General features: G+C 35.2%; 1 protein-coding gene across 12 annotated transcripts in view; it reads right to left on the reverse strand.

Annotated features, from left to right (window-relative positions):
* Window positions 1–357: 357 nt before the first annotated feature.
* Window positions 358–18,155, reverse strand: part of SLCO1C1 (solute carrier organic anion transporter family member 1C1) — a 58,535-nt gene continuing 40,737 nt past the window's right edge. For 6 of the 12 annotated variants that reach the window (XM_030841345.2, XM_060305999.1, XM_060305996.1 and 3 more), the window contains 6 exons: window positions 15,798–15,993; window positions 12,639–12,804; window positions 10,228–10,412; window positions 8,392–8,456; window positions 3,013–3,130; window positions 358–1,234 (listed from right to left, as the gene is read on the reverse strand). In XM_030841345.2, coding sequence (XP_030697205.1) covers window positions 1,012–1,234; window positions 3,013–3,130; window positions 8,392–8,456; window positions 10,228–10,412; window positions 12,639–12,804; window positions 15,798–15,993 — 953 coding nt within the window. In that variant the 3' untranslated portion in view covers window positions 358–1,011. Of the gene's footprint in view, window positions 1,235–2,915; window positions 3,131–5,130; window positions 5,354–8,391; window positions 8,457–10,227; window positions 10,413–12,638; window positions 12,805–15,797; window positions 15,994–18,155 lie in introns of those variants that run through there. The other 6 variants (XM_070046397.1, XM_060305995.1, XM_060305992.1 and 3 more) reach the window with 6 other exon arrangements.

Below are 18,155 nucleotides of genomic sequence, written 5' to 3' on the forward strand. Positions count from 1 at the left end.
TACTAGTTCAGTGAGAGCAGGACCAGGAAGCCAGTGAACAGGAAGTGCCTGGCATGACTTTTTCAGTTACAGAGAAACAGAGAGCCATCTGGCAGACTGTACCAATGGCATCACCCTGCCCAGAAGCCTTGTGACGATGCCAGGGAGAGCACCAAAAGGGACCACAGCATCACTCACCCCATCACCCTGTGTTCCTGTTATAACATCTAAGTTTATTGTGGACTTTCAGAAATTCACTATCAAATATATTTTAGGACCACATCACAAACATAAGTCTGGAGCTGCTTATATACATTAAAATATGGGCAGTATTTAACAATACTTTTTACTCCACTGAATTCATAGAAAGACAGGAAAGCATATTAAATATTAATTTTATTACTTTACAACTATGGTCACTTAAAATCTCACACATAAAATACATGCAGAAGAGTTCGTAATGGTAGAAGAGTTAGTAATTCAAACTTCGAATCCTCCAAGATCATTTACAAATATACATTTCTATATCAATTATTGTATTTCAAAAGAAAGAAGGAGCTTAAAACAAAATCTTCCTCTACATGTTCTGACTCCATCCTAACATCATCATTAAGGTGATATTTGAAGGAGACCAAGATGTCATTTAATTTTTTTTAAGTATTCTCTTATCCTAGGCAAGTATCTCAGTTTAGAAATTACTTTACACATAGCCATTAAACTATAGTGACAATTGTTCTACTAGGAGTACAGCTGATATATCAATGGGCACAGGCAAAGTTAAGCAGAATGAGTAAATAATATAAGGAATTGGTTTATAAATTAAAATATTTAAGATTAACTTTACCTTCTACACCTTCTGAAACATGATTAATTGTATTTGTTATCACGTACATTATCTAATACTTAGGATCAAAAACAAAGTAGACATCTTTTTGAAAGGAGAAAGAATTTACACATTTAAAACCCTTTTGATTAAAACTTGCTTGCAGAATTTCCAGAAATTGGAAAACATGGCTTCAAGTCATCATTTGTCTAAAGCTGCGTTTCTTTGCCTGGCCAGTAGCTGGGTTGTAGCAAATGATCACTCGTCGTACAGTTTTCCTTCCTGATTCTTGTAGACACCATTGTTCTTTCTCTCTTGGTTCTGAAACTTCTGTGTTTTGAAACATACTTTTTCTTTAAAGTGAAAAGTACTGCAATACTTAGGAAAATGGACATTGTGCCAAGGATCATGGTTAGTCCCAGATACATGTGTCTAGAAGAAGAGAGAATGTCCATCTTAATTATGGCAACTATCCAACTTTAAATAAAATGTAATAATATCATCCAAAAATATCAATATCAATAAAACTATCATGAGGATGGTTTTAAGAATGCAGATTCAGTGGCTATGAAAGACCTTTCTATGTACATTTGACAGACTATGGAAGGCAGTAAGCTAATATAAAGCAATTTTAGTAGTACCATCATTTTCAGTCACTGATAATTATATAATCCATCCCATCCTCTCTGTAAATTATTTCCTTAGACCAGGTAACTGTATCCCTGTTTGCCCAGAACAGTCCCAGATTATGCTAGTGTTGTCCCAGTGTAGTTTTTAATAGTGCCCCCTTTCACTCTCAGAAGTACCCAGGTTTGCATGATAAATTATGTGGTTACCCTCCCCTCGAAGCTTGCCCAAATTCACTTCTACGGAAAAACTGCAAGAAGCAACATTAAGGGGAAATCAGAGCTCTCAGTGGAGTAGACTGACTTAAGAGCAAACCAGAGGTTTCAATCCATTTCTTCCATGAGTAGCCTTTAGTTCTACATTAGATTATAAGACACAAAGGTTTGAAAGGACAGGTTAAATGATTCATGCTGGTTACCTTGTATGTACACTCATAGTCTCTGATTGAATTACATTGTCTTTGCACTAAAATACAGCCTTAGTAAATGTGAATAAAGTGCCAATTCTCCTCATAGATCAGGTCCCTTCCAAAGACCAAAATAAACTTCTCACATAACATCAAAGCCCATTAAGTCAAGCAAATTTATTTGAGATGGTCGGCTAAATTCACAGCCAACTTCCAACTTACACAGTTCAGCACCAAGTTTATTTCTCTAGAGAATACTCAGCTTGTAAAGTGAAAAAAAAATCCTTCTTGCTTTTAAGCCATTGAAGTATTGCTTTAAGCAATAAGGAAACTAAATGTTTGATGAATTGAACTGAATGATACCATAGTGAAAAAAACCCATGCCCTCAACCCCATACACACTCACACACACAGAGAAAACCTTTTACTTTTATGCATTTCAAGTACTGGAATAATTGAACATCAGTTTGGCAATAAAAGCCGGACAGATTTACAGCCAAATCCAACTCTTGCCCAGAGGGATTATATCTGACGTAAATGGGACAGTTTGGCTCAGTTTGAAAAAGAATAGAATTAAACCCCAAATGTGACCTAGATTTAAATGCTTCTGAGTTTCAGGGAATTAACTCACTTGTGTGCACAAACTTTGAAAATTCTACTCTATTCTGAAATCTTATGTCATATTTTTTTAAATGATTACTCACTTAAAATGGGAGTCAAGATTAAGAATGGGGGAAAAACAAAAGATCTAGCCAAATAATCAGATAATAATAGAATTATTCTATAAAACAGAACAAACTTTTTTTTAAAATTTATTTTATTTATTTTCATTTTTGGCTGCGTTGGGTCTTCGTTGTGGTGCGCAGGCTTCTCATTGTAGTGGCTTCTCTTATTGCAGAGCACGGCGCACGTGGGCTTCAGTAGTTGTGGCACACGGGCTTAGTTGCTCCACAGCATGTGGGATCTGCCCGGGCCAGGGCTCGAACCCGTGTCCCCTGCATTGGCAGGTGGATTCTTAACCACTGCGCCACCAGGGAAGCCCCAGAAAAAACTTCTTGATTAGACTCTCCTTTTCCTTACAAGCAATGAAACTACATGAGGATTATTAGTGCCAATTGCATTGTGCAAACCTGGGATGTGGTAGCCGTGAGATGTGGGAATGAGTTTGATACGGTACCTAAAAGCATTTGAGTCATATAATCTGCAGGATCCTCTACTTCCACATCTTTTAAATCCCCATTTGAGGCATGAAGTATCAATCAAAACTCCAAAATATACGGGAGCTGGGATTCCTGCTGTGAGAAAAACAAATAATTGCTACTAAAAATATACACATATCTTTTTGGTTAGCCTATAATTAATGATTCTCAGAAAACACAGTCAGTCCAAAATTCACTGCTTTGGAGATGACAGGGCATCTGTAGAAAACCAGAATATGTCACCCCAAAATATGCCTCTGGTATAAAGATTATTTTGAGCTGATAATTTTGAGAAACAGAAGTCATAGGAGAAGCTCTGAAGACATAGCATAAGTTTCCTTTTTGTAAGGAAGATGTACATTTACAAAGGAAAATATTTGCAAGGGTCTCTCCCTTTCTGTACCAGGATGAGAAGAATTCCAGATTCAAAAAAGAGCTAACTGACCCGATTTTGCATAAAATCCTGTAAGCAAGAAGATCACATAGATAAAGATATCTAACAGTCAGTTTAGATTATTTGGTATCTTAAATAAAAATTCTCTTTATATACATTGTCCATCTAAATAGATTATTTGCCACTGAAAAACATTTAGGTGATAACTAACTTTACATTGCTCTTAATAACGTGAAGATGTTCCTCAAGATTCAAATGCTTGCCTTCTTCTGTATGTTTTAAATTTTTCATAATGGGAAATTCAGACATTCACAGAATTAGAGAGGATGATGTAATACAACCTCATGTACCGTCACTAACTTTAACAATTATTGATATCAATATTTTGCCACCCCTGTGTTATCTCTCTCCAGTCCCACAACCCAACGTGCATCCAGAAACTTTTTTTTTAATATTTTAAGAGATACCTCAGATATCACGTCATTCTCCTTATATGTATTTCAGAAATCATCTCTGACATTTTAAAAAATATATCACTCTGCCATTTAACACATGACACATTTTATAATTTCTTTAATCCTATCAAAAATCCACATTCAAACTTTTCTGAATGTCTTCAAAGCATTGTTTTAGAGTTGGATCATTCTAATCAGGATTCAAACCAGGTAGGCAGGAATAAAGAGGTAGACATAGAGAATGGACTTGACATGGGGTGGGAGGGCGAAGCTGGGGCGAAGTGAGAGTAGCATTGACATATGTACACTACTGAATGTAAAATAGTTGGCTGGTGGGAAGCAGCAGCATAGCACAGGGAGATCAGCTCTGTGCTTTGAGATGACCTAGAGGGGTGGGATAGGGAGGGTGAGAGGGAGGCTCAAGAGGGAGGGGACATGGGCATGTGTATGCATACGGCTGATTCGCTTTGTTGTGCAACAGAAACTAACACAGTATTGTGAAGCAATTATACTCCAGTAAAGATCTATTTAAAAAAATTTAGTTGATGGCTCTTTATATCAGCTTCTTCTCCAACTTTCTTTTTTCATACTAATGACTTTTGAAGACATTTGTCCTGTAGAACATGCCACAGTCTGGATTTGACTGATTGCTTCTTCATGACGTCATTTACTTTGTTCTCCTATCCTTCATTTCTCCGATAACCTGGTAGTTAGCTCCTGCATAGACTCTGGCAGGAACAAGGCACAGGTGGTTCTGTGTGTTCTGGCAGAAGTCACATGCTGTCTACTTGCCACTCTTTGTAATGTTAAACTGGATCTGAGACTCAGGCTATGCCCTCCATTATGAAGTTTTTCATCCATTTTCACCTATAGCTCTCAGCAAATGTTGATGAGGTTGCAAAACAGATGGTTAAAAATTATATTATTCCTTGTGTAAAATTATTCAGGATTTTTCTATAAAAGAGAATTTTCCTTCATGACTATTTGATTACTTCGAAGTATAGTTTATTTCGAAGGAAATATAGAAGGAAGGCAGGATAAATGCTCAATTCTTTCCATTTATCAGTTTTAAAAATAATGAATTGATGCCCTAGTATTCTCCAAAATTATTTAGGTATCATTACAGATTTACGTCTTTTTATATATTCACTGTATTTCAAGACATGGCAGATATTATAATGATTAGTTATGTTATATATTAATATAATATTGTTTATATTACGTATATTATTTTCAAGTTATCTCACCTTAGGCCAAGCTCCTCAAATTGGTCCTGTGTCCTTTTGACATATCCCTTTGATAGCTTTCTCACTTTCTTGCACAAAAGTTGTCCCACAATCATCTTATGCATTTTCTACCCTAGACCTTGGTCAGTTCTCCAAGGTGCTGTGGTTTCTTTATTGAGGAATGATATTTAGATAGCACAGATTCATTGCTATGGGTGCTCATTTCTCCTGGGTTAAATAGATTCTAGATTTTTCAGGAGACAGAGTTATAAGATACACATTATTTTAAAATAAAGCTATATGAGTTCATATTAACATTTTAAGTTTAAATTAAGAATGAGTTTTACTTAAATATTTTATGCTTTTATCGCTTTTCTATTATGCTGAAAATATTGATTCCTAATGATATTAACATAATATCTTATTTACTTTAACCTGAAAATACACAATAGTTTTAACATAACAATGCCAAAGTTAGTATTAATGACAAGACCATAAAATGTACTGAAGCAATGGGGATTTGGTAATAATTCTGTTTTCCATGTAGTTTAAAGTTTTTTTCTGTATGGTTATGTCACCCATATAATATAGAGTTAGTTTTGGTTTGTTTTAAGAATTTCTTTGTTTCTGTTAATTTAATTATTTTAAATTATATAAAATTTTTGCATGCTTTCAAATTAAAAATTATACAACAGTTACATTTACAAAATCTCATTTCCATCCTGTTTTCTCTCCCCTTTTTCCTTTCTTCCCTAACAGGTAAAGTTTTTATACAAATAGTATTAGTTTTTAGTTTATGCTTCCATTGTTTCTTTTTGTTAATAAGAGCAAATACCTCTGTGTGTGTGTGTATAATATTTCCACCTTTCTATACTTACACCAAATGCATCACTATATACATGGTTCTACATTTTGCTTTCTTTCACTTAAAAGCATATACTGGAGATCACTTGATATGAATTGTGTCCCTCCAAAATTCATATGTTGTAGCCCTAACTCCCAATGTGATTGCATGTGGAAAAAGTAAGAAGATAATTAAGGTTAAATGAGGTCATAAGGGTGGGGCCCCAATCTGATAGGAATGGTGTCCTTATAAGAAGAGGAAGAGACACCAAAGGTCTCTCTCTCTGTGCACTGAGAAAAGATCCAGGGTATGAACAGTGGGAAAATGGCCATCTGCAAATAAGGAAGAGAGGTCTCACCAGACACCAACCCTATTGGCACATTGATCTTGGACTTTACAGCTTTCAGAACTATGAGAAAATAACTTCCTGTTGTTTAAGCCCCTCAATCCAGGGTGTTTTGTTATGACACCCAGTACTGACTAATATACTTGGTAACATTAGAGAGAGATTTTCCCCATTTGTCCTTACAGCTGCATAGTATTCTATTATGTGGGTTTACTATAGTTGATTTAACCAGTCTCCTACTGATGTACATTTAGACTTCTTGTAGTCTTTTACTATTATAACTAATGTCACAGTGATTGAACATCCATAAGATTAGACTTACTTCATACTTTTGCTAGCACATTTTTGACATCAATTCCTAGAAGTGGGATTGCTAGGTCAAAAGATAAGTAAGTCTATATGTAATTTTGTTAGTTATTGCCAAATATCCCTCTCCAGAAATAGTATAATTTTCACAACAGCAGTGTGTAAGTGTATCGATTTTCTGTTTGTATTGTAATACATGACAAACAACATTTGGTAATTTGCCTATCTGATAAGTAAGAATCAGTATCAGTGTAGTTTTAATTTGTACTCTTCTTATTATGAGGGGTCTTTACCATCTTGTTATATATTAAGAGGTATTTATATTTATTTTTCCATGAAATGGTTGTTTATATCTTTTACCCCATTTTCTCTTAGGGTGTTGATCTTTTTGTTCTCAGTACTTAGGCATTCTCCTTATAATAGGGATATTAGCCACCTGTCTGTTACATAAATTGAAAAAAAATAGTATGTAGTTTGTCGTTTGCTTTATGATATTTTTGTCATTTTCAAGTATATATATTTTTTTATTTTTTATACAATTTTGAAGGTTACTTTCCATTTATAAAATATTGGCTATATTCCCCATGTTGTATAATATATCCTTGAGCCCATCTTATACCCGGTAGTTTGTATCTACCACTCCCTCACCCCTATATTGCCCCCCCCACCACTGGTAACCACTAGTTTGTTCTCTATATCTGTGAGTCTACTTTTTTTGGGTTATATTCGCTATTTTGCTGTATTTTTTAGATTCCACATATAAATGGTATCATACAGTACTAAGTATATTTTCATTTTTATGGAATCAACTTTATGAATTATTTCTTTTACTTGAGATCTTTTTCACACTGTAGGTTGTATCTGTGTTCTCAAAGGGAGGTAGATAGACTAATTACAGCCAGGGTTGTACTTCAGACTCAATAGCCTTTTTTCTAGATAATCTCTGTTTTTATATTGTAGAATTAGAGCCAGACATGATGGCATAAACCTCCATTTTTGTTGTTTTCCCAATTTTATCAGGATTATATTCGATCTTCACGTATATCCATTTTTATATCAAGATTTATGTAAACCACATTTATTTAAAGTTCTGAATTTGTTTTTCTTCCAGGTAGTTCCTCTCTGTCAAGTTACAGAGGAACATTTACAATGGTTTTACTATCTTCTTTATAATATAAACTCTTTAAGGACAAAAACCTCATCTAACTTAATCACTCTGTTTTTTATGGGTTTTAACTAATGAATATTGAAAAGTCTGGTAGTCAGAAGAAACCATTCCTATTACATTTAACAAATTGTGAATTCAAAACCACACTTTGATTGTTTGAATTATCTTATCTTTCTACCAATGATATATCCTAGTATTGAGAGTAGCTCAAAAGAATTCCTTCCATCTAATAACTTAAAAAATTATATTTAGACTTCAGCTTTTCTTACTGATTCAATTTTTGCTTTCCTCTCAGAGGGCTCTTTTATAACAGCAATGGATTTTTTGACACTAGACCCATGCTAGAAGAGACAAGATTGTTAAAAAATGTCACTACTCTTATAAGATCACTTTATCATGGGTACAGCATTGGTTCTCAGTATTTCTGAAAAAAAGGAAGAGAGTAGTCAAGGAAAAGAGGGAGGGAAGAAGGATATGAAGGAGGGAAGAAGATTAAAAGAACAGGGATCTACTACTGACATCATTTAGTTATGTGTCATAATTCTGTAAAAATATTTAGAAAATTATTCAAAATACACTTGTAATGGCTACCATAATTAAAGCATAGATTATACTTACCAAGAACTCTTACTGCTAAGGTGTAGATACCCAGGGCAAAAGACTTAAGTTGTGGCTTAATGCACCTAAAATCAACAAAAGCATTATGACAAACAGTGTAATAGTACATTAAAGCAAATAGTAATGTCAGTGATAATCTACTGAACACACATGAAATGATGTTAGAATTCAAGTAGCATTTATGGAGAACCCACTAGTATTCTAGCATAGGGAAAGCAAATTATGTAAAAGCCTTGTTCCATTATATGCAGTGTATCGAGGAATTTATAGTTAATATTTCTAAAAGGTAAATCACTCTTACATGACATATTCAAATGGTGTTAAAGTAAAATCAGATTTAATCAGTAAAATAACAAGGACTCACAGGGAAATAAATTCTAAGAAATTATAAGAATTTGAGGCACAGTAAAGGATTAATAACCTATAACTAGTTTTTGTGGGGTTTGGTCTAAAAGCACAGGACCCTATTGACTCAAGTTGAATCAGAATCATTGTGACATGCTAAGTGTTTTTGCTAAATAGTGGGGACCTGAATTTACCAGTCAAGTACAAAAGTACCTAAAATAACAAGACCATCCTTAATATGACTGTATAACTTTAACTGATGGATTGGCCTATAGATTTTAGATGTATAATCAGGATATATAATAACTACTGAGTGTTAACCATGGTAGTAAGTTCTTCATATGTATAATATTTAGTCTCTGCTTTAAAAGAGTCAAAAATTACAACTCTTCCCCTTGAAGCAAATGACGTTTCCTTCTGACATCAAAATAAAGTGTGGTGCATTTGAGGGACTGGTGGTAAGGAAAATTCTTCCTCTATTGGCCTGATTATTCACTTGGCCCAGGTGACTACTTGGCACAAGGTAAGCAAATGTTGGAGAAATAGGTACCCATGAAGAATGATCCTGGTCTGAGAATTCTGGGGCAATGCTTTCCCATCAAACCCATGTTTCCATTTGAAAGCATCAATATCTCATGTTCTCCTTAAACCCTTTTACAAAAACAGATTTGTGGATGTTGGAACCTATCTTCTGTAGATCTTTCCTAATCAATTTCTATAATATAAGTTTTGGGAAATTAAAGCTATATGCAATATTTTGATTAGTTTCATTTTAGAAAAACTTAATATCCATCTTTTGATATATGAATTAATTTCAAAATCACATAATCCATCTCATAAAAGATTGATTTACAATAAAATTTGACTTTTCATGTTTAACAATTTTATCAAAATTTGTAATATCTTTAGGTGATTTCAATCAGTTGTTTAACAGTAATACTTGCAACACTAATTCAATGAGGAGGAAAATTTTATCACTGAAAATACTTGTTACAAAACTTTTTTTTTTTTCCCCCGCAGTACGCGGGCCTCTCACTGCTGCGGCCTCTCCCGTTGCGGAGCACAGGCTCCGGGCGCGCAGGCTCAGCGGCCATGGCTCACGGGCCCAGCCGCTCCGCGGCATGTGGGATCCTCCCGGACCCGGGGCACGAACCCGTGTCCCCTGCATCGGCAGGTGGACTCTCAACCACTGCGCCACCAGGGAAGCCCAAAACTAATATTTTAAAATTTGAATTTACTTATATATTTTATCGAGATCTAGGATAGGAGAGCCAATAAAAAATGTTCAAGCATAAATTATAACAGAAAAACTGCTATTCAACCACATTATCTATATAAAAACCTAAAGTGGGAAAAGCATAAAAGTAGAACAAGTTTCCTAAGAGAGCTGTAAGGAATCATAATGATTCCACAGAGCAGAGTTTGAAATCACTGCTATAGATGATCACAGTGTGTCATGTTAAAATTGGGGCAGGGAGAATCAATATTCACCTCAGAAGCAACATGTATCCAGGTATCCCACCTAGAGATAAAGTGTAGGATGTGATGACTGAAATTACAAGGAAATACAGAAACATTTTGGGGCATCCATTATCTTTTTGACATCTGCCCACCATGCCTGAGGAATTTCCTGATTTTGAGGTGGCAATTCCCACACAGGTGCAGTTATTAAATATCTGTAACACAATAGGGAAAAATCCAATTATTGAGGTAACTTGTATATAAAATTAAAGGCAACTATTTATTTTAAAAGAATTTATAGTATACACTTATTTCATAAACAATGGGGAAATTTTTATTTTTCTGTGTTAGAATATATCAAGCAAAGCAAAATCTAGAGAGACAACATTTCATTATCCAAAGAGCAGATGGTCTACAAACTATTGAACCTATAGAACCATCTCCAAGCAAATCCCACCAAATCCAACAGTACCTTATGTTCTTCTCTACCACTTCTAAGTCTAAGCCGCCATTTTTGCTTGCTTTGATTATCGCAATGGTCTCTTCATGTTCAACATGTTTCTACTCTCTTTTCCACAATAACCCAAGTGAGCCTTTAAAAATAGCAGTCAGATTGCATCACTATTCTCAACCTTCCAATGACTTCCCATTGTACTTGGATAAAATCCCAAATCCTTATAGTGGCTTCCACACTATCCATGATGCAGCTCCTGAATCCCACTCTGATTTCATCACCCAATGATCTTCCTCCTCTCCCTCTACTTCAGCCACACACGTGGGTGCCTATGCCCTCAAACATGGTGAGTCTACCCGGGCCTCATGGCTTTCCTATTTTCTCTGCTGAGCAATTCTTCTAGGGAGTTACATGGCCAGCACACACACTTCAGGTCTCTGGCATGCAGTGTTTTCAATAAATGGAAAGTCTGGTTAAGAAAAATCTTCCAGTGCAACTAGAGATTATCATATTAAGTGAAGTAAGTAAGAAAGAGAAAGAGAAATGCCATATGATATCCCTTATATGTGGAACCAAAATGTGACACAAATGAACCTATCTATGAAACAGAAACAGAATCACGGACATAGAGAACAGACTGGTGGTTGCCAAGGGGGAAGGGTTTAGGGGAGGGATGGAGTGAGAGGTTGGGGTTAGCATATATAAGCTATTATAATATAGAATGGATAAACAACAAGGTCCTACTCTATAGCACTGGGAACTATATTCAATATCCTATGATAATAAAGGAAAAGAATATTTTTTTAAAAAGAATGTATATATATGTATAACTGAACCACCTTGCTATACAGCAGTAATGAACACAACATTGTAAATAACTGTACTTCAATTAAAAAAAAAAAGTAAATCCAAAGTAAAAGAGAAAAAGGGAAGAAAAACCTTCAAGCAGTTTGGGCCAAGGAGTAGTGGCCAAAGATCGGGCTTGGGGGAGGAAAGGAGAGAAGGAAGAAAAGGAAGGGAAGGTGAAAACTCAGATTTCAGATGGGTGGGTGGTCTTATATCACTGTTGCTAGAGACCAATCCTTTCTTCTCTGAATAAAATGTCGAAAATAACAATAAACAGAAAATCAACAAGGATGAATTTGTCTACAGAAGTGTTTGCCTAAGCATTCTTATCTAGTTGATAAAAATACGTAAATATATGTGTGGTTTAATTTTCAGCCCTCTAGGACTGTCAAATACAGGCAGATTTCATCAGCCACAAGTATAAAGCCATCCAGTCACTGTGCCATATACACAACGAGTGTAAGGAAGAGTCTCTGCTTGGGACAGGGATGTAAAGGTGTGATTAGAGGGATGAACCTATTAATGATTGAAGTACATAATATTCACAACTGGTTTCCTACCTATAGTTCCAACCTCATCTTCCTCTTACACCCTATAGGAACCCTTCATTCCAGCCACCTACTCTTTTAGTCATTACGCACATTGGCTTGATATCTCGGGCAGAGCTGTCCCAGAACCATCAACCTCCTCACAATTGGACCCCTGACCCCTGGGTCTAGACCTTTTGGGCTTGACTTCCTAATACTGGCCTCTGTTTGCCCTGTCCTCTAAAACCTGCAAGGACCAGGGGTCAGGAGAGATGGATCCCAATGCAGATGTTATTATATGATCTTGTGACTGAGACTTTCTCATTTGAAGCTAACATTCCTTATAAACAAAATGAGAGAACTAGATTATATAATTACAGAGTTCCTCCAGCCTATTTCATTTTTCTAATTCTGACGCTAATTCTTCCAACAACTCTAGTTCTACTAGCGATGCTTATATTTCCTGTCTCCACACAAAAGAACAAGGGCAGAGTCAAAGCCAGGGATTCGACCGGTGTGGTCTGCTCCTAGGTTGATCCCTGAGCCCCCATAGGATTGTACAGTTAAGCATTGTCGCAGGCCTGTGGTCACACACTTTAGAGAAGATGTCTTACAGTAGTCTTTCCACTCCCGGTGGAGGTTTGACAACCAGCAAGGCAAGCCGATGCGTATGTAATACCATTTGCACCACACATGGGTTCCCATTTTGTCTCTGAACATTTGCATCTTGAGTTGCAATCTGAAAAGAGAGCTCGTTCATGATAAGAGACAGGTTTGGTTCTGAAAAGAAATGTAATGGTATAAAATATTACCTCTTAGTAGGCAGCACCCTAATACTTTCAAAAATCAATGTTCTTGGGTGACATAAATGGCACTGCCAACAACGTTTGCTTTGGGGGAACACAATTGTCATCAGAAATGCCAGCTTCTGATCATTAAATGTGAATCCACTATTGAATAGCTTTCTCTTGAAAGTTAACTTTCTAGGTTTACAACTTCACATGATATCCAGTTCTTGGCTGATGGCTTTTACTAACATCTACTGACTCTAGAATCTTCTAATATTTTTCTGTGCAGTGATGTATGAAAAAGACTAATGAGATAGAAAAGTAAAGTAAACCTTAAGAGCAATTTATGACATTACTCTTATTATATATCAATATAATAACTTATATAATATTCCATCTCATAGAACTACTATGGACTTTGTCACCTCAAATGTAAAAGCAAAAGACCTTTGAGATGTCTTCTAGCAGGATGAAAGGGGATTTAACTGCGCCTCCTAAGAAGTCATCCAGGAATATGTCATCTTATTCTCTTCTCTAAGGCATTAAGTTTTAACTGAGACTGTGTTGTAGTATCTGAAAGTATAAATGTGTCTTTGAAAGCCTAGAATCAGGCCACTATGGACACTGGTAGGGCTGAGATTTTAGAAGGTTAGAGCTGAAAGAACTGTGGGTGTGATCTAGGCCAACTTCTCATTGGGCAAATCAGGAAAGTCAGGTCCAAAGTAGGCAGATAATTTGCTCAAATTCACGTTTGTTAGTGACAAACCCAGAATTAGAACCCTTCCAGGCCTCTGCGTTCTACATTTTTGTCTTGCGTCAGACTTATTCTCATCATTGCAGAAGAAAAATTTCTTCCACTATCATATCTAAAGCTTATCTATAGTGTTCCTGTTTAATGTCCAGAATCAAAACAGCCTTGTGGAACAAAGAAACTCTGGAAAACCCCTGGAGAGCATGTTTATTTTATAAAGCCAATTCTTTTATATTACTGAAGGTACATTAAATTTATCACTTAGGGCAATCTTGAAGCAGAAATTAGTTGCATATATGTTTTATGTAGGATGTGTTGACAGTAGAGTTGTTATTTAAATTTTTAATTATGAGTTTTATCAAATATGCCAGAATGTTTATGCTCAAATGAGATTTTTCTTTCAAAATAGCCATGTTGGGAGGGGAGAGATTTCCCCAGGGATGTTGCCTTTTCTTTAGCTCCTTCCGATAACAAAGCTGCTCTTAAAGGTTAAATCTTTGCCACTGTTGAGAATATTCTAAAAAGACATGGAAAGCAATTTCAAAAGAGGAGTTTTAAACAATGATAACATTATTGCAATATAGTTATAGTCTTTTGAGATGAACTGCTTTCAGGGGCTAGTATTCCATGAATAATTATTTTGTATAAAAATATTTAATCTTTTATTATCATCTGAGTATACTTTTAATGTAAATCTCAAAATTTTTCTGTTGTTGTCTACTTACATATTTGCTTTGGCTTAAAGATAGCATAATGTCGTAGACAGAACATTATACTTTGAGGAAGTTACTTGACCTTTCTAATCTCAGTTCCCTTTAAACGCAGGTAAAAAAACTTACTTCATAAAGGCATCTGAAGGTAGAAGTGAGATAATAAAACTAAGGTGTTTTCTAAATTGAAAAATATAAAGTACTTTACCACTGTCCATCCACCATGAGGATCTTAGGGATAGTAAAAGATGGCACAGGGCTTCTCCTCGCTCCAGAATCTTCTTGCAGCTACAACTAACATTCTTAATCTACATTGCTCACTGTTACCAAGGCAACACTACACTCCATTAAGTCTAACTGTTGCTTTGATAACTCTTAGAAGCAACGATATATGAACTTTGCATTCATTAATTTTCCAAACATTTTAGATGGCAAAAGTATAATTGATGTTCACTTAACAGGGGAAACCAGGATAGTGAAGATGATGGAACATGAACACAAGACAGATAGATAAATGTGGAAGGAAGCTGGAGAGCAAGCAGTGAGCAAGAAGCAACTGAACCATAAGGAAACAGAACATAATGTCAGGAGTGTTGGCCTTTGAACCACAGGCAGAATTTTAGGCAGTCAGGCAGATACAATCAGGGAGGCTGGCCTGGCAACTAGTAGCAGCTCAATAATTTTTTTTAAAACAAATAATTTATAGATAGGTAGAAGGATGAAGAGAACTGCCTCTGGTAACTCCGGTTCAGGGTAGAGTGATAGCAAGGACTCTTGGAGGGGAAGGGTGAAGTAGTTTTAAGACCCAGCCTTTAGACCCTGGAAACTAATCACCCACCCCAGGCAGGATGGCATAAGTCTGAAAGCATCAATAAATATTCTTGTGATCAGCTGCAGAGAGCTAAAGAGGGCTGGAATGTGGGTCACTGGGTTGAGGCATAGCCATTTTCTCCTGAAATTTCCCTTGATTTGAGTAACAGAGACTATAAAGTGTGGCCCAGAGACCATTCCAGTTATCTAGGTGTTCAAAGAAAAAAAATACAATTGTTTCCATGAGTGGCACATCTATTTTGTGCCAGGTAGGAACTAATCACTTTCGTGTATATCATCTCGCCTTACAAAACCTTAAGAGGCAGTTATTATTTCTATTTTTAAAATGCAAAAATTGAGGCTACATTAAATAACTCGTACAATGTCACTTCACTAAGAATGGGCAGAGGCCAAATTCAAGGTCTGTATTTTCCACTATCAGGTTGCTGCCCTAAAGTAAGATGTGGATTTGGCATTCTTTATATTTCTCTAACACATTCAGATTCAAAGGAAATGACAGATTTTGGTGACAGTAACAGCTTATATGTCATAAGCATTGTCCACTATTCCATAATATCCACTATCCCATAATAAAACATTAACTTCTTTTTCTTAGTTACAATGCTTAAAAATTAAATTATCTTATTTTGAAACTCTATCAATAATTTGATTAAACAAGGCAATCTCCTCAGATTACTTAATGAGTGAACATACCCTTGGTAGGAGACTGTTAGTCCTGCCACATCAGAATTTTCACAGCCCAATGCAAAAAGGGAAAGGAATAGGAGGTACCCAAGGACAGATGATCCCAAGTAGAGCTTTGCGGCTCCACACACACTGATTCTGAATTTTTTCATGACTATCCCCCCAGAGAATATTCCAAAGGCCACTGCAGGTATATTGATGAGCCCTGAGGAAAAAGAAAATTTTGTGAATCTCTAAAAGAAATATGAGTACACTCACACAAACTTTTTAAGGGATTTTACAAAATTATACAATAGTTTCTGACTTATTATTAACTACTTGGTTAATTTAAGTTATAGAAATAGAGAAATATTTAATAATTAGTTAATAGTTACTCTCCTGTTTCAAGATAACTAAATTATGACATGATTTCAAAAAAGATTAGTAGCACATTTCACATATACTGCCAACGTGATTCTCCCTTTCAAGTTCCCTAGGATCTATAAGCTGTCCCTGAAGGGCCAATGTGATGGCGAAGTTCCTGAACAGCATATGAGATGTGCTTCTTGCCTCCCAAAGCTTCTTTTCTTTCATCTTAGGTATTTTTGAGTCATTTAATGAGGTAGAAATTTCACATTGATTTCTTCATTGCACACTTTTCCCACTCACACCATAAAATATGTCGCTCCTACTGTGTTGGTCAAAAAGTTCATTTGGTTTAAAGTAAAAATAAGACATTTTTCATTTTCACCAAGAACTTTATTGAACGACGTATTCAGTAACCAAACAAACTTTTTGGCCAACCCAATAAAATCTTTACCATCTAAATATTCCATCTGGAAACATTAGCTATAATTTAATCCTAGCACCTACAGTTTGTTTCAGTTTATTTTATATGATTTCTCTTGAATTTAATATTTATGTTTATCCAAATATCAGGAAAGCTACAAGATAGTTTATTATTGTATATTTTAGTATTATTAATTACTATTACTATTATTATTTCAGCACACTTGTTCAAGTTAAAGACCCTATTCTTTGTTACTATCCCAAACAAGAGTTATGAGGAATGTGTAAACGGTTTCGAGATGCTCAGCAGAATTACGATGTAAACTGGAAACTTTGATTCCCATACAGGTGCATGAAAGCCTTAGCCGTTAGGATGAAACAGTAATGAGCTATAGTAATAATAGTACTTTAGGATGTTTTTAAAGCTTTTTTCCCAGTGAAGTAAAAGTCTTGGTTATATCATGGACCCTCACAATATTACTCTAATGTTAGAAGAAATAAGTATTAAGATTTTTACTTTACAGGGAGAAAAAAATGCAAGAAAAATTTACATATTCCTAAAACCAGTTGGGTGCAGACAAAGAAGTAAAATTAGCCATCCTTCTTGGGCATAATAAGAGGGGTTTTTTTCCCCTCACAAATTAAGATAGTTTTCCATCACCTCACAGGTTTTTACTGTAACTTTACTTAATTCTAGAACACATCATAATACAATTCTAAATTTACTATGCTAGCTTAGCCACAAAAATAATAATGCTTTCTCTTATGATCATCTTTTCTCAAACAGTTCTCTTAATTTTTCCTTATTTGTCTGTGTAACATCTCCAAAAATTGAGAATGATAATCATTGTCAATGATAGTCAGTGTTGATGTATCTTGTCTACTACTTACTATCTTATTTAATCAAAAAATTTCAAGAAATTAAGTAAAAATAAAGAATTGCAATCTGTGTATTAAGAAGGAAAAGGAAAGATCATGTCCATGTAACTTCATAGTGATAGGAAAAGCCTAAATGAAAGATTCAGCTGTCTAATCAAATTTCTTTCAGTAGAAATTGGAATGGAAATTTTTTTAAAGCCCATACCCTTTAAAAACAAAACAAAACCATTTTATCACATACTTCCTAGTCCCTGACTTTGAAAAATTATTGTTTATTTTTCTTTCATTTTATTTGCAAAATTAACACAAGAAAATGCTATTTCTAAACTTTAGAAAGAATGTGACCAACATATAAAAACATGTACAGTAAAATAAATTTTCATTGGATCAGTCGGCCCTTGAACACTTTAGGGAAATTTCTGTTTATTCTTTCCTCCACGTCATATCAAATGCTTTCTCTGAGAGAAGAGAAATGTGTCTTTTTTGTGCCTTTCCCATATTTTATTACAGAAAGGGTCATTCTCCCATAATCCAAAGAAAAAAGCTGAAGGAGAAAAGAGGGGTAGGAAAGAAAAAGCGAAGAAAGGGAGAAAATATATTTATTGAATGAGAGCTATGTGCATTTACAATCCATTTTATATGTCTTTTTTCATCTTTATTTTAACCCAGTGATGCATTTCTTTTCACCATTCTATGGAAAATCAAAACAAATGTTAGGGA

This window comes from Globicephala melas, chromosome 10 (genome assembly GCF_963455315.2).
Source record: "Globicephala melas chromosome 10, mGloMel1.2, whole genome shotgun sequence".
Classification (NCBI taxonomy): domain Eukaryota; kingdom Metazoa; phylum Chordata; class Mammalia; order Artiodactyla; family Delphinidae; genus Globicephala; species Globicephala melas.